At 32.6% G+C, this 27,498-nt stretch overlaps 1 protein-coding gene across 1 annotated transcript; it reads left to right on the top strand.

Annotated features, from left to right (window-relative positions):
• Nucleotides 1–22: 22 nt before the first annotated feature.
• On the top strand, nt 23–26,675 carry LOC148604065 (PGAP2-interacting protein-like). Its single transcript, XM_088549199.1, has 15 exons — nt 23–112; nt 4,971–5,283; nt 7,268–7,422; nt 7,887–8,070; nt 9,148–9,287; nt 9,971–10,207; nt 10,573–10,647; nt 11,476–11,555; nt 12,114–12,219; nt 18,345–18,480; nt 20,910–20,974; nt 21,134–21,275; nt 22,441–22,590; nt 23,144–23,299; nt 23,510–26,675. The coding sequence occupies exons 1-15, from the start codon at nt 73–75 to the stop codon at nt 23,589–23,591; spliced, it is 2,061 nt and encodes a 686-aa protein (XP_088405325.1). The 5' UTR covers nt 23–72; the 3' UTR covers nt 23,592–26,675.
• Nucleotides 26,676–27,498: the final 823 nt, after the last annotated feature.

A 27,498-nucleotide genomic window follows, 5' to 3' on the forward strand; every position in this document is an offset into this window, starting at 1 on the left:
CTAGAAAACTAAAAATCTAAATATGGAACAAGTACCGACATTCCGGGAAATGAAGAATCCAGGGGTTTTATCATGCTAAGTGAAAGATCATTGTTAAGAGAGACAGTAAATGGTAATTTGTATAAAAATCCTGTTTCTTGTGTGTTAGAATCTTTTACTCTGATTGCATGTTATGTTGTCACCTTTCACAACTTACTGACTTCTGTAGACACAATAAATGACAGACTCACAGTGACATCTTATTAACTTTTTAAAAAGAAATAGTAGTGATAGAATATTAATATGGAGAAGGTATAGCCTAAAAGCAAGCACATCATTTCTTTCTTACCCATATATGAATTTATATGTAGAGGTTTCACTTATCTCTTTTTGGATTCAGTGTCAGGATCTGTTTTCTGATTTTTATGCCTACTCAGAAAACAGCTCCAGACACTGAAATCCCAAAAGGTATAAAAAGTTTCACTATTTGTGATGGATATACTTAATTCCTTATATGAGAAAGGTATTTGCCTTAAAGTTAATCTGGACCCGTGTATCTAGAAAATTCTTAAGCCTTAGACATGAGAGAGTTACATCAATTTTATGTAGCATAGTATTGAAAACTACCCTTACTTTTGCTGTTTATTTATTTTTTCAATTTTGTAGAATGCCAAAATAAACTAACATCTGAGATTAACTTGATATGGTCTACTTATTTGCACAGTTTAAATCACCCACCATGTAAAGGTGGTTATAGTCCTTCTATTGTATGTCAATGTGGAACATCTCAAAACAATATCTCAACTTAGTTTATTTTTCATTCTCTACAGAAATGATAAAAAATGAACAGTGGAAATCGGATCAGTTTTTGATATAGTTTTACATGAAATTGGTGTAACTATTTCGTATCTAGGGCATGCTTTGCCATAAAATGTTCTTGAAACACACTGGCGTATTAATGCCTTCAGAGACACAAAAAGTGAAATTCCATGGATGCTTAGAGGTTTTGTCAGGTTTGTTTATAGTCAGCATGATTTTTGTGGAAAATTGAGGTCATATTTGTCAAAAGTTTATGATGAACCTTAAGAGCAAGCGAAGCATTGAGTTGGTTTCCTTTTTAAAATGGATTTCATATCATTTACCATTTGTGCAAAATTTGATTTAGGAAAATATCATATGAGAGATTCAGGAAAAGATATTCCAAATATTTGTAATTTTATCAGTAAAACAGTTCTGGGTTCGCCAAAAATATAATGAGAATAGGTATGGTGTATATGTCAAAGAGACAATAACCCCACTGGGATGAAAATTTCAGCCCAAGACCACCAATTGGTCTTCAATGAACGACCATGTTTTAGCACAATCTGAAGTAGTTTTTTAATTATGTCTGAAGAGTTCTGATCAAATAACATATGTGTCTTTGAAATGTTTTGTTTAGCAGGTGTATTGACTACATTTCAAAACATCAATTGGTAAAGATGTACATTGTAGCCGTTTTGCTTTAACAAAAGTTCCTCAAGTGGTTAATATGGAAATTTTTTTTTTACAAATTTCTATTCATTTAGGAGTGAGTTTTGTTCGCTTATAACATAAGACTTCAAAATTGGATGTTACTATGCACAACACTCCCTTCAGGAGAATATTAATTATCAATTTATATCGAAGATCAGAATTGATATAGCAGTTGCTAGAGCCTTTAGATTTGTAAAGCTTGTTAGCATCTGCAATTATCTTACACTACCACAGGAAAATAGTCCCACTGGCATAACCCATTAAGGTTTAAATGCAGATAGTTAGGTCTACTCTATAGGTATTTCTAATATATCATATTTAATTTGATGTTATTTTCGCCAATAAACAAACCCAATAAACAACATTTACTGCGAACTAAATATGCTGATTAACTTGGTTTGTATTCACAACAATCCAATTAAAAATAATTGACATCTAAACTCTTATCAGTACATTTATTTATTTGCATTTACCCGAATAAACCAATCATTTACTGTCAATATATTCAGGTTGCCTACAAATTCTGTATTATTCTGAGCTATAGACGCATAACTAAACCATTTGATGTTTGGCTAGAAATGAAAACCCTGCGAGATCGTTAATAATCATTGATCATGGAAATAAAATATAAATAGGAATGATGAGTACCAATTGGGAGAGCTGTCTTGAAGTGCCTTCAGATATTTCATGCAGCTAGACCCTGAAGGATCCATATATTTACAAAAATGGGGCAGTGGTTCCAATCAAGAAACTTGTAAAAAGAAAGAGGTTCCAGACAGGGATTCATGCCTGTTTCAGGCTCTTATTGCCGCTCAAATTGCCAAACTTTCAACAAAAGAGTGGTATAACCCTGGAACAATCCTGATGTATCACTCACTGTATTGTAAATATTTATTACGATTACCGCCAGAAACTAAGCACTTTTACATGACACATAGGTGTCTATGCAAAAACTGTATGCTTGAGCTATAAAGCGTAGCAACTGAGAAATGTACATATAGATAGTTGGGAGGTATATGTATCTTAAGACATGTTTATTTCCATGATGAATGATTTGGCAGACAGTTTTGACCTGGAGGTCAACAAGTTGAATTTTGACCTGAAAATTTACAAATTGGGAAAGGCCAACTAGTAGTTATTGGTGTAATAACACTATATTGGGAACCAGTCGCCTGCACATTGAAGGAAGTAGTTCAGAATGACACGAAGAAGTCCCAGTATTGCACCATATCATTTTCATAGTTAAGTAGAGGTATATATACAAACTAAGTATCATCTGAAAGATGAATAAATCAGCAGTAGTCGCAAAAACTTCAGTTAAGTGTAGGGTAAAATAATTCAGAACAAAAATATGGGCCCTTGATATGCCTGAATGTCAAAATGCAAGCAGTGATTTTTGCACCTGGCTACTTTCATTTTACAGTTCTTTCTTAGATGTCTCATAAGGTGTAATGATATTTTTATGAGAGTTTAGGTAAATAGTGTACATCATAAAGAAACCCCTCCAGCATCATCTGTCCTCATGTAAAATTTGCTATGACCCTTATAAATAGCTGGATTTAACATAGTAAGTAATGGGGACATAAATGGGTGCTATTTTTGTTCTATTATGCGGTATGTTGGGGGGTTTTATGTTTATCCAGCAAGGTGTTCCATGTTAACCGACATTGAACCTGAATATTATGCAAAGTAGTGCACTGCTATGATGCATCATGAATTTCGGACTGTTCTTTTTTTTTAATGTCCTTTGTAGTGAGAATGGGTAATTCAAAAATTTATCGAAGAGTTCAATATAATTATAATATTAACCATTTACAAAAATAATCTTGTGTTATGATACTATTGAATTTCATTCCTGAACTTTCTTTTTATACCCTATTTTAACAATTTGACAAGGATTTGAGGCCTAAGAATTCAAACGATTGATATAAATTGATTCAGTACATAAGTACTTTGATTATCAAAATTTTCAAAAGTATGTTTATGAAGTGCAAATGCATTTCTTTATTTGATGACAATTTCTTGCTCATTGTTTAACTAGTAGACAGTAACTTCATATTGAGACTGGAAGGAAATACTCTTCCCAAAATTCCCTACATCTATATTCATAATCTAATTTTAACTGTATTTAAGGGAAATAAATATGATGGAGTGTTTTAAATATGACAATATTATGTAAATGTTTGTTTTTATTTAAAGCTTTCAATAAGAATGCTTTATACTTAGTATTATAGTGGGTTAATTTGGATGACTAGAAATGAAGACTTTCTTTGCTGTCAAGCCCAAGCAAAATTTATTCATATTAAATTGTTTTACCCTGACATGCACTGTAGCTCTTATTGAATATTCTGATACCTTGTATCCTTTGAAAAGAGTGAATGATGATGTTGTTTTTTCATTTAATATTTTTCTGCCTCCAGAAGACAGATTATTGAAACCTTTGGTGAATTTCAGTACTCAGATGCTTTTTTTTATCATCAGAGATTGTTTTACTTATCATTTGCTAAGTAGGTGAGCAGTTTTTATTTTTAAATAATCTAATGTGTTTGCTGAGAATTTATTTTTGTGTAAGATTATCTTCCTAGACATGCTAGAGGACACTTTAATTTTAAAGATTAGAACCAGGAAATGTAAATATTTATCTATGTATGCATATACTTTCACAGTTATTTGTCCATTAATCTCAACATCATACTCAGGATAAAGATTTTGAGTTCACACAGTTAGTCTGTTTTCACTGTCCTCGTATAGATTAGTGTATAGATATTATATTGTATCAAAAGATACCATACACAAGAGGTACTGGAATTGAATTTGTGGGTTATGACTTTAATTGATTGAGAATGAGAGCCAAAGGGATCATGAATGACCATTTTTCGTTTGTTCGGATAATAATTACCTTCAAAGGAAGGCTTGTGTTGAAATGGGAGGTTGTGATTGGTACCATTTAAGGACTAGGGGAAAAAGGGGCCACTCTGAAATTCTTATGTTGTGTCAAATATTTAATTGCAAACAAATTGTAGAGCTGTATCATGCTTGAATGGTATGGCCACACTTGCCCACACTATTCAGAGTTTATCTCAGGGGTTATATGGAGCAGTGCCCTGTGAACGGTTTTATTTTTTAAGGCATGGGTCATAGGGACAGTGGAAAAATTGAAAATTTTCCTAGATATAAGTTACCTGGTGACTTGGTTTAAAGTTGTAGTTCAGGAAGCTAGCTATGTATTTTTGTACCTGTTCCACATACTTGGACAAATGATGATATTTTCTGTTTCAGAGTGCATTTTGGTCACTGTGCAAGGTCTTGGCTTTCTTGGGCCAGTGATCTGGATATAGACTTTTCTCTCTCTTTCAGGCTATATATTTTGGTCACTGTTCCTAGGACTCGCATGGTCCAATGTTATGACATTTTCTTATTTTCAGTCTATGAATTTTGGTCCCTATTTCAAGAATGATATGGTATTTACTCTGTTTCAGGCTTTGTATTTTGGTCCCTGTTCCAAGGACTTGGACCGATGATATGGTTCTATCCCTTGAATGAACTAGAACTATCAGGATATGAAGTGTTTGCTTTGACATTTTTCTCACCAGTTCTAGTAGGAATTCCAGGATCTCTCAGCTTTCTACAGAGAAGATGGATGATAGGGAGCCTGAGACTGGCTTCCGTCGCCAGTCTTGCTTCATTCCAGGCCAGTACTACCTTACTGAGGCTGATTATACTGGCACTAGGAACTGGTGCTGCTATGTTAGTGGTTACTGTGTCTCTTTGGAGTCCAGACCCTAAGATAAGGTAAGTTGTCTCTGGAGTCCCAACCTTGAGATAAAGTAAATTGTCCCTTGGTTCAGAGGGTGAGACCCTGAGATAAGGTGAGTTGTTTCTGGAACTCAAACCCTATGGTAAGGTATGTTGTTTTTGCAGTCCAGAACCTAATACAAGGTACATTGTCTCTGGGGTCCAAACTCTATGGTACATGTACATTGTTTCTGTATTTCACAACCTAAGATTGTATACTGTGAAAGTACTATTGTACCAATTTCGTTATTTTCGTGGGTATAGGGCAAACCACAAAATTTGGTTCCCAATGAAAAAGGAGATTTCCATTGAGGTGTATAATGAAAACCTCAAAACCACGAATTCAAGAATCCATGAACTTGTGTTTCTTCCCTGACCCATGAAAAATTTGTATCCACAAATTTAAGTACATTCACAGTACCTTGTTTTCATACCCTGCATTGAAATAGATTGAAGTAAATCTAGACTGCAAAAATGTATTTAATGAACTTAACAATTTTATTCAAAAGGAAATATGTGTAGAATGAAACTAAAATCAATTTACAATTACATGAAAATTACAACCTCTTTAACTGAAACTTAACAAACTGAGCTGTTGTTTAACTGTTAAAATGCTGTAGATTCAGAAATTGTTGTTTGTCTTTATTTTTGTGTTTTAATGTCATGGTTTTTCATTCTGATTGTGCCATGATATGGACCTGATTCCTGAATCAACATTAAAAAGCAGCAATCAGTCAGTCATTCATTTTATTTTGATTTTTGTGATTGCTTAAATTTACTTTGTTTGAGTTTTACTTTGACTACATCCCTATGGTATTTTTGCTATACATGTATTGCAAAAATTTCTGAATTAAAATGTTATGAAACCCCATACTGGGTAAGACTTGCAAATGGTGTATTTATGAAGTATTTTATTTCTTATATTATTCTGTAAGGTGTAAAACTACATATTAGTTTAATTTTAATGCAAATGTTTAAAAATCAAATGTAGAAAACAGGTAATTTTCTGTTGAACTGAATACTATTACTTTTTACTGGTGTACTGGCTAGTGTAATGGTACATTACTTGAGCAATGAGATAAATGGTCTTGTTATTTTGTTTGGTATTATTTTTATGTTTTTAATTTTTAAGTCCAAAAGTAAATATGTAGACCATAGGATTAAGAGAAGTGAATTTAACTACAATTTTAAAATGTACTAACCTTAATATAATTAAATAAGAATCAATTGATAACAAAATATTTACATGGTATTTGTTGAAGCTGATGCTTCATGTACATTAGAGATAGATGACATTCTTTACACACAAAATATACTTGAGGTCCAATTAAATATTTGTGTGTTTCCCAGTTCTAACTTTTTCTTTGGTTACCCCTTAATGTTTCATCAGTACCAATTTATTTAAACTGGATTTTCCATGGTTTTTAATGAGATTTACTATTTAATTCGTAAAGTGCTTTGACAAAATTAGTTAATGGCATAAAATATTTTGCTGATCTACCATATCTATTTAATATTTAGTGGAAGGAAAAATGCATATATTTTGTTTTGGACCATAAAGTAGTTCAAAGTTCCTTTACTAATAATGTTTATCATATTCTTGCCAACATTATTGTCTATCTTGTTGTCTGACTATAAAACACTAGAATCTTTGAATTGATTTTGATTTATACATACAAGTACAATGCTGTATGAATATTCAAGGTTAAATGTTGTGGACAATGTTATTTTTCAATATCCTTAAGAATACTTAAGATTTAATATCCTCCAATGGCTTTTGACAAAACTTACCTAGTGGTTAATATGGGTATTAGAGCCCTACCAATCTGAAGGTGAAAGGCTAAGGTCATAGAATCATAACCTTACATAGCAAATCTATGCAATTTTTTTGGTTTGCCAATGTTACAATTGATGCTTTACCCTTTGGACAGAAAAATTCCTAGAATTGTATTTAATTATTCTATATTATGGTACATTTCAGATGTCATACCTGTTGGGGTATGATATTAGGTCTCCTGTCCTTTATTAGCAGCAGGGTATGGTTTGTTTCCTTCGTACCGACCTGGTGGGACTACAAAACTAACTCAGTTGTTATTGCCATAGCAACTGTTTCCTGTCTTGATCAAATAAAATCTGGTAAGATTGTGATGTTTCTCACAACTTTCTCACCACTAAAAAGACTTCTAATATTTCATTGAAATTGTATAAGTTTGTAAATCATTAAGGGATAAGTGTACAGTAGTCTTGAATTGTGAACTGAATGTGAGAAAAACTAATACATTGCATGAAGTAAGCACAAAATGAAAATCTAATTAACAAATCTTTAACAATGGAAAACCTTTGAACATTTTATGTTAATAAAGCAAGCTGTTTTTTATCCCTGGTCTTTGGTAACATGTCACTACAATAATTATGATATTTGAACCTTCATGTTAACTTCAGCTAATAACAGCCCATAAGAGGCAGGTATTTTGTGCTGGACTTTTAATTAAAAAAATTGGTAGATGTTTTATCAATTTTTATTGTCACTGCATTTTTTTCAATTTGAAAGGTAATTAAAAGTGATATTCTTTTGTTTAATTTTCTTCTTGTTGATTCAGGTGCCGATATTGCAGAAATCAAAGAATCTCTTTCTAAAACAGACCGTCCAAGCTGGCTGCCAACTGCCATAGGGTTTGGTAGCTTGGTATACTTGACACACTGGTGCTTTGGTGAATCTTCTCTGGTGCTACGTTGGATTACAAAAGGCTATCCAGATGCTGGACCCCAGCCATACCCATGGGGGTAGGATAAATTTATTGCCACACTGACTATAGTGCATGTCAGTGACTCAAGTTAATTATTATTCATTTGTGTAATGTTTCAAAGCGCTTTGTACTCTTTGTAACATCACATAATCATTACAGGTATTATTTCCGACTATACATTATTTTTAAGTTGAAGACAACCATTTAGAGAGCTATGTATATGTCTTTATAACGTTTTACATAGTTAATGTAATAAATTCAAGACATTTCTACACAGAATTATCTTATAAATTTATCTAGACTCTTACCACCTAGACCTATATGAATTGTATTATATATCCATGGGACATCTAGACCTATATACACTGTATTATACACCCATGTGATACCTAGACCTATATACATTATATTAGATATCCATGGGATACCTAGACCTGTATACATTATATTAGATATCCATGGGATATCTAGACCTGTATACATTATACATGTATTAGATATCCATGGGATATCTAGACCTATATACATTGTATTAGATATCCATGGGATATCTAGACCTATATACATTGTATTAGATATCCATGGGATATCTAGACCTATATACATTGTATTACATAACCATGGGATACCTAGACCTGTATACATTGTATTATACATCCATGTGATACCTAGACCTATATACATTGTATAATACATCCATGGGATACCTAGACCTGTATACATTGTATTACATACCCATGGGATACCTAGACCTGTATACATTGTATTATACATCCATGGGATACCTAGGTCAATACATACTGTATTATACATCCATGGGATACCTAGACATGTATACATTATATTATATGTCCATGGGACATCTAGACCTATATACATTGTATTATACACCCATGTGACATCTAGACCTATATACATTGTAATATATATCCATAAGGATGGGTTGTTGTAATTTGAATCTAAAACTCTCAAATATTTATGCAGAAGCAGTAAATATATGGATTTCATGTATATGAAATGAAAAATCTACAATTCTTTAACATTTATATTTATCAAATGCATTTAGTTCCAAAAGCACTATATAAGTAATACAATTTTTTTACTTTCTTTGCAGGGCTTTTGTATTTATAACTTTGTGTTTAGGTGTCTTGGTATCAGCATGGAGATGGCTGACACAAACCAAGATCTGGTGGATTGTGGGAGTGATCTCAATATTGACCTTATATTACCTACCAACATGGACAGGGTTTGTAGGTCAGTATGGCAAATTACTAATTTTTTTTACTTTTTCCCCTTGTAGTTACTCACTCCCTGTCTTTTAGTTGAGACATTAAGAATTTAACACTTGTATGAGTTATCTCAGACACCCTGGGGTAAGATGTAATCGTTCTCTAACAAGGCTCAACCATTACATCTTACCCAAGGATGTCTGAGATTTTCCATGATGCATGAGAAAAGCATATATTTGATTTTTTTCCAAAACAATTTTTGAATTGAAATGACCTGCATTTAACAGCTGACCTTGATGTATCATGTCAATGATACATTACAACCAGGTGTAAAATTCAGGTCACTTCAAAACAAACTGTGAGAAATAATTTATCATCAGTTATCCTGGATAAAGTTATTATTTTAGAAGAATTTTCATATTCAATAATGGTAGGATATAATAGTTCATTTACAGTACTCTTTATTCAATTGTGCCATTTTTTTATGGGAAAATGTGCATGTTCTCTCTTAACCCGTGGGTGACTTAAGGAAATCCCACATAGGAATTTTCTCTTTAGTGAGAAAATTTCGTCCTTTGGGTTAACTAAGAAATGACTTCTTCATTTCAAAATTTTCATTTAAATTGCAAGTTATAATAACATAATTGCTAAAGTAAGAGGGGATAACTCTTGAAAATCATTAAGTTCATATTTTATTTGAATATACAGGTGGAGTAATGCTAGCAATGTTTACAATGTCAGTGTGGCCAATTTTAGTAGACAGATTGACCTTGTGTCCACCGGCGAGGTCAATGTTTGTTGTCATGGTAACCTATCTGGTGGAGATATTTTTCTTTGTGTGGACTGTGGCCTATAACTTTGTACCCGGTGGAGTATATACCAGAGAGCATACTGATGTATTAATGGCTGTTGTAATGATTGGTATATTTATAGGAATGTTCTTAGGTCAGTGTTTTATACATGCTTTACATATTTTTGTTTATATAGTTTATTTCAGTCCCCTGTCTAACATACCCATTGTATATTTATTTTGCTGCTCCAAATAGATAGATCAGTAAACCTTAAGTAGATCCAGTGAATTGCATTTTAAAGTTAAAATCTGTCAATGCTTGTTGACAATTACAGAGTTTTCTTGAGTCATTGAAATTGAACAAACTTATGATGAAGGGTAAAAACTTATTGCAAGAATTAAGAAGAGTTTTAAGATCCTTAAACATTACCTCAGATAAAATCAAATGAAAACACGAAATGGTAATATTTGCTTAAAAAGTTAAAGAATTTAATTTTTGTTTATGCTTATTTTTTTGCAGGAAAGGAATTGCAGAGTCACACATCTTTTCCTAGTTTAAAAAACGGAGAAGTTCCTTTTAGTAAAGTAAGGCAAGGTAGGAAAGTAAGGCAAGATAGGAAAGTAAGGCAAGGTAGGAAAGTAAGGCAAGATAGGAAAGTAAAGCAAGGTAGGAAAGTATGGCAAGATAGGAAAGTAAAGCAAGGTAGGTAAGTAAGGCAAGATAGGAAAGTAAAGCAAGGTAGGAAAGTAAGGCATGGTAGAAAAGTAAAGCAAGGTAGGAAAGTAAGGCAAGATAGGAAAGTAAAGCAAGGTAAGAAAGTAAAGCAAGGTAAGAAAGTAAAGCAAGGTAAGAAGGTAAAGCAAGGTAGTAAAGTAAGGCAAGGTAGGAAAGTAAGGCAAGGTAAGAAAGTAAGGCAAGGTAGGAAAGTAAAGCAAGATAGGAAAGTAAAGCAAGGTAAGAAAGTAAGGCAAGGTAGGAAAGTAAAGCAAGATAGGAAAGTAAAGCAAGGTAGGAAAGTAAAGCAAGGTAAGAAAGTAAAGCAAGGTAGGAAAGTGAGACAAGATAGGAAAGTAAGGCAAGTAGGAAAGTAAAGCAAGGTCATTCGTAGATCCAGAAAATATTCTGTCTTTAAACATTGTATAGTTTAAATAAATTTTAGCTTCATGTAAAACCTATTGAAGTGAAAGGTATTTTGGAATAAGACTTTTCAGAGATTAAAGTTAACCAGGAGGTAATTGGTCAATACTTCAATTATGCCACATTTAGGATGGATTGGCTTAGGATGAAAACAAAACAAGAAGTACTTAGGCTTGTCACGGTTGTGTAATACAGTATATCTTCTAACTTTGAGTCATATATCAACTTACAGATACAGGTATGTATCATTTAGTATGTATAACATATTTTATTGTTATATTTCAGCCACTGTGTTAATACTATGTATAGGACTGTTAGGATATGGAATGAGATATAATGCTAACCAGTTCAAACCTCCAGAAAAGGTTGGTTAAATTAAATATTCTAATCGATAAAATGTCCTTAAAATTTTACCATACTGTGTAATTTTAACAAGACCTGTGGCTCATTAAATCTGTTGGACACTTTTTTGTTACTACTTAGCAGTAATAAACAGATTTGACTTTGGTTTTTGGCATGGCTGCATTTATGCAATGGTGAATGCAGGCCTGACAGGGAAAATATTTTCATAACATTTTTAACAATTGTTTTTAAACAATTTCTAAATTTTCATGTTACTTCAATGCTTAGGAGTTTCGTAAATTTATCTTTGCCGTTTTTGTTCCAATGCCTGCTTGTATTGTAATTAAGAGATTGTATCCTAATTTCCTGTAAATGTTTCCTTCATCCCAGGTAATTAGGTGTTCTTCTGTCAGAATCAGGTGTTCTTCAGTCAGGAATTATAAAAGACATTTATGAATGATCAAAAATTTTCTCATTGTATGTTACTATTATGTTGTAAAATTCCTAATTTTGAAAAGGTGCTGGGCAGCCTGTAAAGAGCCACAATTAAGAATTGATAGTACACTGTATTGATTTTGTAGAAGAATGACAGACAGTTTACAGCAGGTATATGGACATTCCATTTTGGTTATGATAACAAAGGATGGCCCAGTATGGATAGAGCAGCTAAACTATTCAAAAATACAGGTACACTTGTAATGGGGACTTTATATAAGTAAACCTGGAATTATTCAGCATTTAACACTGAGCGTGGCAACCTCTTTTATACCATAACAAAATAAATGTTTATTTTTACAAAGCAATGATTGTTTGTAAAGATTTAGGGGAAATTCTATTATATATTTTTAATTCAGTTGAATCTGGTTAGTAGCCTATGAGAAAGACATTCACACATTTACACTGTAGCTTGTATGAGTAGTATAATACAAGCTGATATGTGTACAGTAGTACAAAACATTCATACAGTACATGTACACTCTAGAATGTATGTGTAGTGTAATACATAGTGCATCTGCACTGTATCCAGTATATGTGTAGTGTAATATAGGACAGGTGTACGGTACATTTTCACTGTATGTGGTATATGTGTGATGTAGAACAGTTCTACAGTACATTTGCACTGTATCCAGTATATGTGTAGTGTAATGTATATGTGTAATGTAGAACAGTTGTACATTACATTTGCACTGTATCCAGTATATGTGTTACATAATGATGGACCCACTTTTACAATACATTTGCAATGTATTCTGTATATGTGTAGTGTAATGTAGGAAAGTTGTACAGTACATTTGCATATTTAGAAATATGTTGGTCGACTTATGTATGTATTATTCTTAGAATCTTAGTAACTTAAAGATCTTAATTCTTGAAATTTTAACCCCAAAAATATTCTTGATTCTAAACAGAAAAATCTGCATCCAAAGGATGAGTGTGTGTGTATCAGAGTAGTGTCCCTTAGTACTACTCTTCTTTTACTTTAGGTTTTAAGAAATAGATCCATATCAAATTTTATGATTGATTTTTTTCACTTAAGTGCTTGTACACTGCATGCATTACATCAGTATTACAAAAAGTAATCGTGTTGTAAAGTCAATCAATATTAATAAACAGCTTATCCTATTATAGTGTAACTTGTCAGCTTCATGCAATCATTACTGATGAACAGTTGGATATAATTTTTTTAATTTTATTTCAATATTGTTTCACATATTTTCTGAAAAGATTTAATATAATAATTTAAAAAAAAATAATTTGTAATATAATGTTGTTTGATGCTGTTTCTTCTCACTACTTTCAATATTGTATTGGACAGATTAATACATTATAGTCCTCTTTAAAGCATACATGAAGAATTGTATTGGACAGAGTAATACATTATAGTCCTCTTCAAAACATACATGAAGAATTGTATTGGACAGAGTAATACATTATAGTTTTCTTTAAAACATACATGAAGAATTGTATTGGACAGAATAATACATTATATTCCTCTTTAAAACATACATGACGAATTGTATTGGACAGATTAATACATTATAGTCCTCTTTTAACATACATGAAGAATTTATAATTTAAGATAATATGTCGCTGATGGACTATTACATTTGAAAACAATGTTAAGGAACAAATAATTTGCATCAGTTGCATTGCACTGCACTCACATTTGCTTGAATTCTTTAGTGTGTATTACTTTTGTACTGGTCAAGTATGAAGTTTACAATATTGAATATCAAAGTCGTGACATTAGATATTTTTTTATAATTTGTGGTTACAAGTAATTTGTTTTAATTGCACTGTATACACCTTTGTATGAGTTCTCTTTCTCTTTATGAATTTGAGGTGGCCCAGAATTGTGTTAAGGTGACAAAATGTTGTAACTGTGAAAGTTGACTTTTACAACTGAAAAAAAATTTGGTGTTGTATGTTGGTATGGTGCTGTCGTCATCTTCCATGTCATTGTTGTCATCTTCTGTAGACACTTGGTTTTCTTGCGTTAACTTGAGTATTAGTTTAGTGATCTTTATAAAATTAAGAAGAAGGTTTTATACCAGAAAGTAAGGTTTGTATAGATTTTTGGGGTTATAACCCCAACTGTTATAGAATTTTAGGGGCCTAAAACAAGTATTTAATGGAATCCAACTATAAAACTCCAGTAAAAACAGGAATGTCTATGATATTGTTTCACAATATTCTATACTTAAATGGACTTGAATCAATTTTGGGAATAAAGACTTGAACATTTCAGGAACTAGGGGTCTAAAAGGGGTGCCAGAAACATGGATTTTCCTGATGTCCAGAAAATAACTTGTTTATTTTTGGTCCAATTTTTTTTCTTGTATTCCTTATCAGAATGCTTACCTACACCATTCTATCAGATTCCAGATATCTCTTGTAGTTTTGGGGTTATAAGGGGTCAAAGGGGCCACATAGCGGTAATCACAAGAATGTAATCCAGGGACATATTTAATTGAATTTCGAATTTCGTGCTGTTAAATATTTAATCCATAATGAATTGTAAGTCCCTATGCTTAAGTGTGTCAAAAACTAATGTGTCTTCATTTGCCCCACCTATTCAGGGTGTGACCAATGCGGTTGTATCATGCTCCGCTCCTCAAAGTTCTTCATTGAACTTCAAGTTTAATTTGTAAAGATTTAATAAACTAGTAACTTACTTTCTGTTTGTGTTCCCATTTTGCCTTAGCTGTGAATTACAGGTGAAAAAAGGTAATAAAGTAATATTGCGAAATGGGAATTTTTATATTTTTCTGTTTTAAAAACCAAATTAGATGTTGTAACAATGATTAATACAAAATAATTATAAAGTTTTATCAGGTTTTATTTCTCCTTTTTTTAGCTATGAATTTAAAATATTTGAATACTTTTCAAGTTATGACTTTTCTTGATAAAAATTCTTTTTTAAAAAGATACTATTAAGATACATGTACATAATTTTATTTTTCATGTATTAGACTGTACACATACAATTCAGGGACTAATAAAGAAAAAAACAAAAACTGACTTCAAAAATGAAATATGATATTTTTTTAATAAATTTTATTAGTTCATATATACATAGGCTTGGATTCCACTAATGAAGTTATAATCAAAGTACTTATTTCAACCATGTAATCTTCATGCTCTTTATTTATTTGCAAATTCAGTATCAATAAATTGACACATTATTTATTTTGTAGCGTTAATAATTGATAATTAAATGAAATAAGTAAACATCATTTAACGGAAAGTTAACTTGCTTTTACATAAAGCTTTGTAACTTGTTGGAATTTTGTTCTTAAAAATCCTTAAACAATTTTGACCATTGAAGTACATGTATGCTATTGTCATGACCAGATGTTTTCGTCATCTTCAGTCTTACTACTGCAGTGAGAAGATCTATTTTGGAGATTCAGCCTCACCATCTTGGAACTTCATTGATTATTATATATGGTCTATGAACCTTCACAATTTTGCTCAGCCTGAAACTGTCTTCCACTGTTGCTTTTAATTTTATTCTGCTAGAATCACACTTTATGACTATTTTTCTCAATTTTGTTGTATGTTAATGAAGATTTTAATGTGCCTCTTCATTTCTGTATGCTTATAAATATGATTAAAATTGGGAAAAAATAAAATGGCCATTCATAAAAAAAAAATTAAGACAGAAACAAATTCCACATATAATCATACCAATTTTCATGGATTAGGGAAGAAACACAAGTTCGTGGATTTTTGAATTCTTGGTTGTGGAGTTTTCAGTATACACTTCAGTGGAAATCTCCTTTTCGTTAGGAACTAAATTTTGTTGTTTGGCCTTCCCATGAAAGCCACGAAAATTGGTACCCCACAAATAATAGTACTTTCACACTAACATGGACTTGGTCATTGGTGAATATGTTGACATTGGGGAGGGGGCATCTCTTACACTTAACTCGTCCTATACCACTGAATGGAATTGATTGAAACTTTCATGGAACATTTATAATATGTTTCCATTGTGCATCTCTTATTTAAGATTTTGATCCGAATCACTGTAAGGGTTTCACATACCAAAACATGAAATTTGTCATTTGTGAATATGGGGACATATGGGATTCATCTCCTATTATACCGCCAATACATATGTACCACTGAATGGAATTGAATGAAATATTCACAGGTTCATTATTACATATTCCCATGGTGCACCTCCTATTTAAGATTTTGGTCCAAATCAATATGGAGGTTAAAATCTGCATGTTATCAAATGTTGGAGTGGGGGTATCAAGTTAGTGAGCATTGCTCAGTTTTTCTACTGTATAATTTATTGTATCATTGAAATACTGTTTATTTTAATTCTACCAGACAATGAATTGCTTTTGTTTTATAAATATTTTTTGGGGGGAGGTGGGTTTAGGGTAAAAATGTCCCTTGTTTTCCTAATTTCTTACACATCTAACTTGATGCAGTAATGATCCTAAGGTAGAATGATTCTATGTAAACCTTGTAACTTAACATACAGTACATTTGGAAATACCTAATATTTGTCAATATTTGACTTGAATGAATTAGTGATCGAAGTTGAATGCATTAGTGTTTATTATTGATGTATCAGTTTGTGGTATGAATTATTAATCATGTTTGTCCTACCAGTAGGTAGTTTACACTTTGATGCTTCAGTTTAATGACACATGCATGAAATACTCTCTTCCCTTCAATTATTAGAGTAATCAAGTCTTAATGTTAGGGCTTTGTATTTTAGTTAAAATGATAAAAGTGAATGATAGATATGTTGAAAATAACAGATGTATCAGTAGTTGAGATTAAACAGGTTTTGTATGCTTAAAATCAGTTGAGTTATTATGAGTACAAGTAAAAGTATTTATAATCTGTTGTACGAGTAGTTTCTACAATAATCTAGAGAATCTCTGTGTTTATACTATAAACCCAACATAATATTTCTTTATAAATTTTAAGGCTGGAAAATTGCAACTTGTGTTATTCAAAAGTTTTGGACCACTATGACAAAGATATGAAAAACGAAACATTTAAACAAAATAATTTGGTAATAGAATGTTATCCATGTCTTCATACAGCAAAAAAGTATAGTTTTTGTATGAACACATGAAATAACATGGTTTATGGCAGTTTACACTTATAAACCTGTTTTTTTTTTCATATAATCTGTTCAAAAATTAGAAACTTTCCTTACAATTTAGATTTTAATGGATTCAATTAAAATGTTAAGAATATGTTCGTTATCAAAATGTTATATTGTTTGGGATCATTTGATTGCAGACTGATCAACATTAATGATGTCACAGTAACAAAGCTAGTTATACAAAATAACTTGGTTTGCTCAAAGAGAACCGACCAATCAGAAAGCTTGTTACAAATCAAATTAAATCATATGAAATGTATTGTGCATTTTTATACCACCGTAAAAAATTTTGAGATCGTATATTGGTATGGCACTGTCGTAGTCTGTAGACACTTGGTTTTCGTGTGATAACTTGAGTATTAGTTTGTTGATCTTTATAAGTTGGTATTGATTTTGGGGATTATGGCCTCAACTGTTTTAGAATTAGGGACCAAAAGGGGCCTAAAACAAGCATTTCTTTGAATTTAACCATATAACTCAGATAAAAACATAGGTATGTCTATCTTGTTGTTCCACAACATTCTATACCACAATGGTCAGACTTGGATTGATTTTTGGGGAAGACTTGAACTTTCTAGAAATTAGGGGCAAAAAAGGATGATTTTCCTGATGTCCAGACAATAACTTGACTATTAGTGAATGAATCTTTCTGAAATTCTATTACAAGGTGCCACACCACAAAAGGAAGACTTGGATTGCTTTTTGGGTTGTGACTTGAGCCAAGAATAAGGGGCCACAAAGTGGCCAGAAACAAGTTTTTTTCTGATTTCTTGACCATAGCTGATTTTGATTTTTTTTATTGGATTCTGTATGAAAATCCCAGTCTAAATACAAGAGCTTTAAGAAGTATACGTACCAAATTAACCCTATCATTTACTGTTTTTGAGGTAATGAGGTACAAATTGATCCATGAATGCACCCAGAAGCAGACCTTTATACTTAAACTGAATTTCAAAATATTGTGCAATATTGTGTCCATAATGAATCATAAATCCCTATGTTTAGTGTGTCAAAAAACTAATATTATGTCCACACTTGCCTCAAGTTATCAGAGTTCAACTGGCTGTGGTTGGTGGAGCTTTTTATTTCCCTGCGTACCACTAATTTATCATTAAGAATTATATCCACTAAATTGACAAAAAAATCTTGAAACATCATCTGTCTATTTTAGGAGCTGATGTGATAACGCTGTTAGAGAGTGATGCTTCTAAACCATTCCTTGGTAACAATGATCTGGGTATGTGGTTTGGTGAAAAGTTAGGAATGTATGTAGACTTTGGTCCTGCTACTAAGGATCACACATGGGGGTAAGTACTATTATGATAATGTTATTCCCCCTATTTATTACTATGGGAGGAGTGTGTGCTGGTTGTAGTGTTTGAACACCTAATGTAAAATTTTGGTTTATGTCTTTTGTTTGTGTCATTAATGTCATTGTATTTATATGACTGCAAAAAAATGTTTTGGTTGTATACTGGTCTCACCCTTCAGTGTTGTTATAGTAGTTTGGTTGTATACTGGTCTCACCCTTCAGCGTTGTTGTTGTAGTTTGGTTGTATACTGGTCTCACCCTTCAGTGTTGTTATAGTAGTTTGGTTGTATACTGGTCTCACCCTTCAGGGTTGTTATAGTAGTTTGGTTGTATACTGGTCTCATCCTTCAGTGTTGTTGTAGTTTGGTTGTATACTGGTCTCACCCTTCAGCGTTGTTGTTAAAGTTTGGTAATATACTGGTCTCACCCTTTAGCGTTGTTATAGTAGTTTGGTTGTATACTGGTCTCACCCTTCAGTGTTGTTATAGTAGTTTGGTTGTATACTGGTCTCACCCTTCAGTGTTGTTGTAGTTTGGTTGTATACTGGTCTCACCCTTCAGTATTGTTATAGTAGTTTGGTTGTATACTGGTCTCACCCTTCAGTGTTGTTATAGTAGTTTGGTTGTATACTGGTCTCACCCTTCAGTATTGTTGTTGTAGTTTGGTTGTATACTGGTCTTACCCTTCAGCATTGTTGTTGTAGTTTGGTTGTATACTGGTCTCACCCTTCAGCGTTGTTATAGTAGTTTGGTTGTATACTGGTCTCACCCTTCAATGTTATAGTAGTTTGGTTGTATACTGGTCTCATCCTTCACTGTTGTTGTTGTGGTTTGGTTGTATACTGGTCTCACCCTTCAGCGTTGTTGTTGTAGTTTGGTTGTATACTGGTCTCACCCTTCAGTGTTGTTATAGTAGTTAAGTTGTATACTGGTCTCACCCTTCAGCGTTGTTGTTGTAGTTTGGTTGTATACTGGTCTCACCCTTCAGTGTTGTTATAGTAGTTTGGTTGTATACTGGTCTCACCCTTCAGAATTGTTGTTGTAGTTTGGTTGTATACTAGTCTCACCCTTCAGCGTTGTTATAGTAGTTTGGTTGAATACTGGTCTCACCCTTCAGCATTGTTGTGGTTTGATTGTATACTGGTCTCACCCTTCAGCGTTGTTGTTGTAGTTGGCTTTTACTTTAGTTTATTTATGAAAACTTGAGATTGATTTATTGATTGATTGTTGGGGTTTAATGTCTGAGCAGCAACATTTCAGCTATATTCAGACAATGAACATGAATGATGATGAAATGAAAAAAAGGGATGGGAAGCAAGGACAATAGGGTTGACAAATTTAGATTGCCACTAGGAAAAGGGAGGGATGGGTAAAGTTGGGCAATTTAGCCTCTTGTGGCGGAGCGCAAAGGTTCCTACTCCTATCGAATACCACAGCATGGTTCTTAAATGTGCAAGGAACATGGCATCTTTCCCAACACGGTGTACCACTATGGTTTGCAGTCAGGTTTTCCATATTATAGCCTGACAACCCCAACATGTAACATGCCAGGGGTACCCCATTCCGCCACCTGGGGCACACATCCCAGTTGCTCTGTGGGCAGAGCGCCAAGCCTTCAGCTAGGTTTCTCAGCACTATTTAGTCGCCTTTTACGACAAGCTTGGCGCTGCTGCAGGCCTATTCTTTTAACACCCAGACCTACATGGGGGTGAAAACTTGAGTCAAACTTATCCAATCTTTTTGAAATTTTAAAACATTGTCCCTAGGAACATGCCAAGCCTTTTTGGAAAGAAGTGGGTAAAAGGAGGAACAAAGGAGTTATCATTGCTTGTTGTTGGTTTGATTGCCTTGATTATATATTTCTTTTGAAATTAGATGTTTTGAAATTGGGCCAATCCCAAAAAAATCAACTTTTTTCATTTTCAATTTTTACTATTGTATTCCTTTGGAAAATTCCTGCCTGCATTTTCCAATCAGATATAAGATATCTCTTACTGTTTTCGAGTAAAAAGGAGGTCAAAGGTGCCACACCCCAAAAAATAGACTTTTAAAATATTTTTGGAGGGGAAATTTTGAAAATATTTAATTAATTTTCAAATTTGTGCTATATTGTGTCCAAACCAGTTGTTGTTTCCATAGCGAACTATAAGTCCCAATGTTTAAGTGTGTCAAAAACTAACGTTGTGTCCACATTTCCCTCAACTGTATAGGGTTTGACCAATGCAGTTGTATCATGCTCCACTCCACCAAGCTATTTATTGAACTTCAAATTTAATTTATAAAGATTTAATAAACTAGTAACTCACTTTCTGTTTTTGTTAAGATCTCAAAAAATATCATATTGTCAATTTTTGATGAAAATAGACATTTAAAGTTTTGAATGTGTAAATGTCTAAATTCATTGTAACATGTGTATTTATTGTAGAAATCTGATTCTATCCAAGTATCCTATAGTCAAATCAACACATCATTTGTTGCCTTCACCTCATGGTAAGTGGATTAAAACTGTAAGTCACAACTTATTTCTCTTTTATGATCAATATCGCACTGAATTGTTAGATAAAATTTATATTTTCTTTTATTAGAAAATACTCCCTTGAAATTTCAGCTTATTTTCATTCATATCCATTGTATAATTTGTATTTGTAGGAGAACTTGCCCCTGCTATAACAGCTACAGTAAACATGTCTGGTGGTTTGGTAGATTTTGTTGTCACACATATGGGCAATGATAGAGACAAACTTGACAGAAAACTTCAGGCTCAGTTCCTAGCAAAAGAACTAGCTCAGTGGTAAGTTGAAGGCTCAGTTCCTGGCAAAACAACTAGCTCAGTGGTAAGTTAAAGGCTCAGTTCCTGGCAAAACAACTAGCTCGGTAGGTTAAAGGCTCAGTTCCTGGCAAAACAACTAGCTCAGTGGTAAGTTGAAGACTCAGTTCCTGGCAAAACAACTAGCTCAGTGGTAAGTTGAAGACTCAGTTCCTGGCAAAACAACTAGCTCAGTGGAAAGTTAAAGGCTCAGTTCCTGGCAAAACAACTAGCTCAGTGGAAAGTTAAAGGCTCAGTTCCTGGCAAAACAACTAGCTCGGTAGGTTAAAGGCTCAGTTCCTGGCAAAAGAAAGAGCTCAGTGGAAAGTTAAAGGCTCAGTTCCTGGCAAAACAACTAGCTCAGTGGTAAGTTAAAGGCTCAGTACCTGGCAAAACAACTAGCTCGGTAGGTTAAAGGCTCAGTTCCTGTCAAAACAACTAGCTCAGTGGTAAGTTAAAGGCTCAGTTCCTGGCAAAACAACTAGCTCAGTGGAAATTTAAAGACTCAGTACCTGGCAAAACAACTAGCTCAGTGGTAGGTTAAGAAAGGCTCAGTTTCTGGCAAAATAACTAGCTCAGTAGATTAAAGGCTCAGTTCCTGTCAAAACAACTAGCTCAGTGGAAAGTTAAAGGCTCAGTACCTGGCAAAACAACTAGCTCAGTGGTATGTTAAGAAAGGCTCAGTTTCTGGCAAAATAACTAGCTCAGTAGATTAAAGGCTCAGTTCCTGTCAAAACAACTAGCTCAGTGGAAAGTTAAAGGCTTAGTACCTGGCAAAACAACTAGCTCAGTGGAAAGTTGAAGGCTCAGTACCTGTCAAACCAACTAGCTCAGTGGAAAGTTAAAGGCTCAGTTCCTGGCAAAACAACTAGCTCAGTGGTAAGTTAAAGGCTCAGTTCCTGGCAAGAGAACTAGCTCAGTGGTAGGTTAAGAAAGGCTCAGTTTCTGGCAAAAGAATGAGCTCAGTGGTTACTTTATGGCTCAGTTCCTGGCAAATGTACTAGCTCAGTAATAAGTGATACTTTATGTATATATTACATAATTATTCTGAATAAAAATCATAATATGTTCTCTTTTTAAATCCATATACAGTGTATTTAAATTTTATACTCAAGCACTACTAAACATAAACTGTTTTCATTGTACACAGTGAGAACCCTGTTGTATTTATGGGTTATGTGACATCCTCTCCAAAGAGTCGAGATTACATGGAACTCACCAAGAATGGAAATGTTAAAGATATTGATGATACAGACTATGATAGGTGGTGTGAATACCTGATGTACAGGGGCCTTATCAGGTAGGCTGCAAATGGTTATGGGTAGGGAAATACAAGGGGGTCCTCAATAGGGATGTTTGATGGCAGAGGGGTAGAAACAATGATATGTTGTAATGTCAAGAAAAAATTAGGAGGATATAAATGGATGTATGACTGGGAGGAGAAGAATAGGACAGGAATTAGGACACATTATTTTAAGTTCTGTGGAAGTACAGTAATTCTACTGGAGAACAGAAATAGTATGTGTGTGGGATATAGGACAGTTGTATGTGTGTGGGATATAGGACAGTTGTATGTGTGTGGGATATAGGACAGTTGTATGGATTGTTGTTTATTATGACTCTAAAATAAAATGTAGAGAGTGTGCTCTTGTATTTTATTATTCACTGACCTACAAAGTAAGACCATTCTTATATAACCTCATTGTGAACAATTAAAACATTTTTCAATTTACTTCTTGTTAACTTTAATTCAAGATTTTCAAGGTAAAGAGTTCAAGGACATGAGGTCAATTGAATGCTATAGCCATTGTTATTATATCTTTCAATATTATTTATCCCTCTGTACATTAAAGGTTAGGTTATGCAAGAATATCCCATGGAGGACTAAGTGATACAGAAGTCCAGTTAGGAAAGTTTGAAATTCCCCTGGATCCAAAGAATTACAAAGATAACAATAAGATGAGAACAGATCCCTCTTCAATTGATGAAAGTGTTCATTTTAGTAAAAGGTAAAGAACAATAAGATGAATAAAATACATATAATTGTTTGAATTTATTTTTTTTATTTTTCTGTGTAAACAGCGTAAAAAAAACAAGAACTTGCAATTATAATGTTTCAAAGTTCAAATATTCTAATGCATATGTAGGCATGGGGGTTTGAACACTTACAAAAGTTTATTGATAAAAAGGATTAACTAAATGTTTGTATATTTTTTCAGATTTGGAAAATACAGATCTGGTCATGCAAATGTTAAAAATCATCGATTTCACATGGATACACCTAAATACTTTATACCTTGAGAGATTACAAAGATATGAAATAGGCTTGGCCTTTTGACCTCTACTCTGCTGTCTGCAACCTTTGTGACCTCTACTTTGCTTGCTTGTTGCTAGGTATGGAGGAGAGATTCTCATCAGATCTTCCTGTTTGTTTTAGTTTGTGTTTGTTCATGTCATATTTTCCCCCTCATGCCTGCTCTCATTAGTTAAAGTGAGATAAATGGTAGAAACATTGTAATACATGCACATGCACTGTTTACAGTAGAATATGTCTATTCAGACTTGCTTTATAAACAGAAATATTATGTGGGATGAGGCAAGTTGTTGGAAAATCAAAGTTAAAAATAGTGGCTGTATTAATGTTCCAGAGAATAGATAGTTTTTTATGTTAGTTTTACCCCAGCAACATAGTTTTAGAATGAGGTAATAGGAAATAACCTGTCTGATCATCTGTTTTTTTTTATACTGCCCTATGCATTTTGCTGAAACTTTACAGGAAGATTAGGCATCATATTTAGAATGATTATTGTCTGAGACTTACCCGGAGATAATCCAACTCATAGATTTATCATGTTAAAAGTTCAATTAAGTTTGGGAGGGGTGCTGCATGTTTTTTTTTAATGTCTAGTTCATTCAAAAATCACTGCACATAAATGTGATAAAGCATCATAGGCAGATCCAGGTGGTGTTGCTGAATGACTTTGATCCTCCTCATGAAATTGAAATTAATTTAAATGCAAAAATATTTTTTTCATGTTAAAATAATGAAAAACTTCAAAAACAATACAGTTTGATAAACAATTAATACAAATGTTTCTTAGTTTTTATATTACATACACAATTGAATATAATACATATTTTTTTCTATTTTTTTCTTGAGAAAAAAATTGCCCTCCTTATAAATCTCTGTTCTCTTTCTTATTCACTGATGTTGTTAATTAATTGTTTAGATATTTTAATTGATTGTTTAATTACAATTATCTCCCACAGAAATTTTGTTATTGTTTTAAAACTTTAGTAAGTTTGTACATTGCTTAGCTGAGTTGGTGCAGTGCTCGCCTTTAGCCACTAGCCTGAAGCCCAGGGCTAGTAAAAATTGTTTCGGGCTAGTGAAATGATGTGTACATTTCTATTTTGGGCTAGTTGAGTCCTATACAGTCCTTTATTATTCTGCTTAGCCATTGAGAATTTTGAAGGAAAGGACTGTTGGTGTTCATGATATATGTGATAAAGTTTATGGTTGTTCTACAAAGTATGTATTTATACAACAGTGATATGTTGAACAAGAATGAAATGGCATATTTTTTATTCACAAAACCCACATGATTCTTACATTTTATTTGTCATGACTCCAACCTGAACAGTATTATATTGTGACTTACATTGATGAGAGGTGGAACGTGTCAGAAATACAATGTTAACTGAACAGTTTAATGGTTTTGTTCTACAAGTTTATCAAGAATAATTGCAAAAATTTGTATATAAATTTTTGATAAATCTTAACACAAATTGTACGTAGATTGTTGAGGTTATTAATTTGTCTTGGTGTTGTTGTATTACTTTTTCATTTGATTTTCAAGAATTGTCATCATTTTGTTATTGTGGATCTTATTATTTTTGTTGTCGGGTTCCATCGGAACTTACTTTAAGGTGTGTTTACACTTGTTAAGACCTTTTTGTGATATCTGAATATATACACTGTTTTGTATTTAGGTTATATGCTGCTGCATTTGTTATGTTTCAACATGTCCATTCTTGTTTACACAGAGAAAGCCCTTAGAAAAATTTGAAATCTGCATGATAACCACAGAAAAAAGTTTGGGGTATTACCTTAAGTATTAGTCCATATCTACACCACATAATACTATGGTAACCACTGGTTGATTTACTTTATGATCTGAGTGAAGCATTTTATTCTGCTTTGGCTGGTTGTACCTTTTTTGCTGCTTTTTTGTACATGTACTCAATATTAGAGTTTATTTAAGATTGATAAGCTTACACTTAGTTTGGTTGTTTTTATTTCTTTAATATAGTTATGTCTTCTGTAATTCTGTAATGGCACTTTTCTTATCATTTTGAATAGCTGTAATGATTTAAACAAAAGATTGAGATCTTTTATTTTTACATTGAATGGGAGTTTTCAATATTAGATTTATATTGGTTTTTTTTGTTTCCAAAATATCAATAGATTGTACTTCAATTATATATGCATGCAATACTTTCTGAATTATTGAGCGACTCTTTTAGTGTTATCTTTTTAATAGACGTTTAACTAACAAAATCTTACTAAAAAGAAAGGTCCTGGTTAAATAATCATCATTTTTTTAAACAGTTATTGGCATTGTTTTAGATGACAAAATTATGTGTACATATTTGTTGATGTAGATGATAGAAATTCTAACTTTTCAGTTATGATTGCACCTATTGCTTTTTTTCTCAAAATTTAAACAATTTGCTAAAATCAGTGGTATTTAGGAATTTCAATGTTATACTGAATTCTGAATGTACAGATCTGAGACAACTGTTTTTATATAAGCAGACAAAGGATTTAGTTTTTGTTTAGTTTTGGTTGTAATGGTGTTTCTTCTGAAGAGGTTCTTATACTAATCATATTGCTTTTTTGTATTTAGAAATGAAGTAAACATGTTAACTTTGAAGAACAAAAATATGTTTCTGCTTTAATAAAAACTTAACTTTAGAAAATACAGGACAAAATAGATAATTAGTTTGTATTATGGAATTTTAATATTATACAAAATGTACATGTATTTAAGGAATAGAATGAATGCATGTGAAATGTGTTGGAACTTCTAGATGTTCTTTTCAGATCATCAGTGGTATTGTCTTGTTTGAAGTCAGAGCTAAAGTTTTCCTAAAAATTAAATCAAATATAAACATGTTATTTGATCTTACACATTGTAATTTTTAAGTAGACTTTTAATGAAGTGACCATGTGTTTATTTGTATCTCTGGAAGCCAGTCATCTAGCCCTAGTTTGAAAAGTGTTCTAAACATCAAAATTGCACATATATATTAAACAATGAACTTGTGTCTTGTCTCTTTTTTGAAGATTTATAACATTTAATAAATAAAGTTTTTGAAGTACTTCCTCTGTTTATTTGAATGTATTGATTGAGATAAATAAACTGTGTGCTGAAACAAAGGATGACATGGAAAAAAAACAGACAAATTTTAGATGTTAAATACTTCATTTTTATACAACTGCAAGAAACTTGTGGTCATACAATGGTATCATGCTTTCATCCTCATCCTTAAGTGTTTAGTATGCATAAATGTATGGATACAACACGGTGCTCTACTACAAAAGAAAGGCTGGAATTTGTTGTGGTAAGAAGGGCCATAACAAGCATTTTCATGACATACAAACAATCTTTATGGAATTATACAGGAAGGTGCCATACCACAAATGGGCTGGGATTGAACTTTGGGGTTCTTTTATGAATAAGGGACTAAAAGGAGGCCATTGATTCTGTACTAGCCCCAACTGTTTTTGGTTTGACCTCGGGGGTCATATCAAACTGTGTAGTGAAACATTTTCCTTTATGTCATGTTAAAGCTCACATTCCAGCAGTAAAAACAAAGATCCTAATATTCAAAGCTTTCCATAGAGAATCAAGAAGACAGATATATTTTGAGTATACCTGAAGCAGACGAGTTGTGTTGAAATCCTACCATATCCTTAATCACGCAAAAACAAGATTATTCTTGATATTGATTTGGTTCCAAAAATGTATATAAAATATAATGCATACATAATCAAATACAAAAATACCGATCACATTGATACTACTAATTTTTATATGCTGTACATGCGTTAAAGGAGTAAAGTTTCCTCAATAGCATTAGAATCAAATATGTAAACAAATCTAAATCAAAAAGTAATTGTATAGAAGAAATACTCAAAACC

Source organism: Perna viridis, chromosome 10 (assembly GCF_037379345.1).
Source record: "Perna viridis isolate PV_CMFRI_1.1 ecotype Kerala chromosome 10, ASM3737934v1, whole genome shotgun sequence".
Taxonomy (NCBI): domain Eukaryota; kingdom Metazoa; phylum Mollusca; class Bivalvia; order Mytilida; family Mytilidae; genus Perna; species Perna viridis.

Excerpts from the sequence above, each read along its gene's own strand:
- LOC148604065 (XM_088549199.1), top strand. The coding sequence starts at position 73 with ATGCTAAGTGAAAGATCATTGTTAAGAGAGACAGTAAATG. Across the intron at positions 5,284-7,267 it reads AGTCCAGACCCTAAGATAAG|ATGTCATACCTGTTGGGGTA; the intron begins GTAAGTTGTCTC and ends GGTACATTTCAG. Across the intron at positions 9,288-9,970 it reads AACATGGACAGGGTTTGTAG|GTGGAGTAATGCTAGCAATG; the intron begins GTCAGTATGGCA and ends TTGAATATACAG.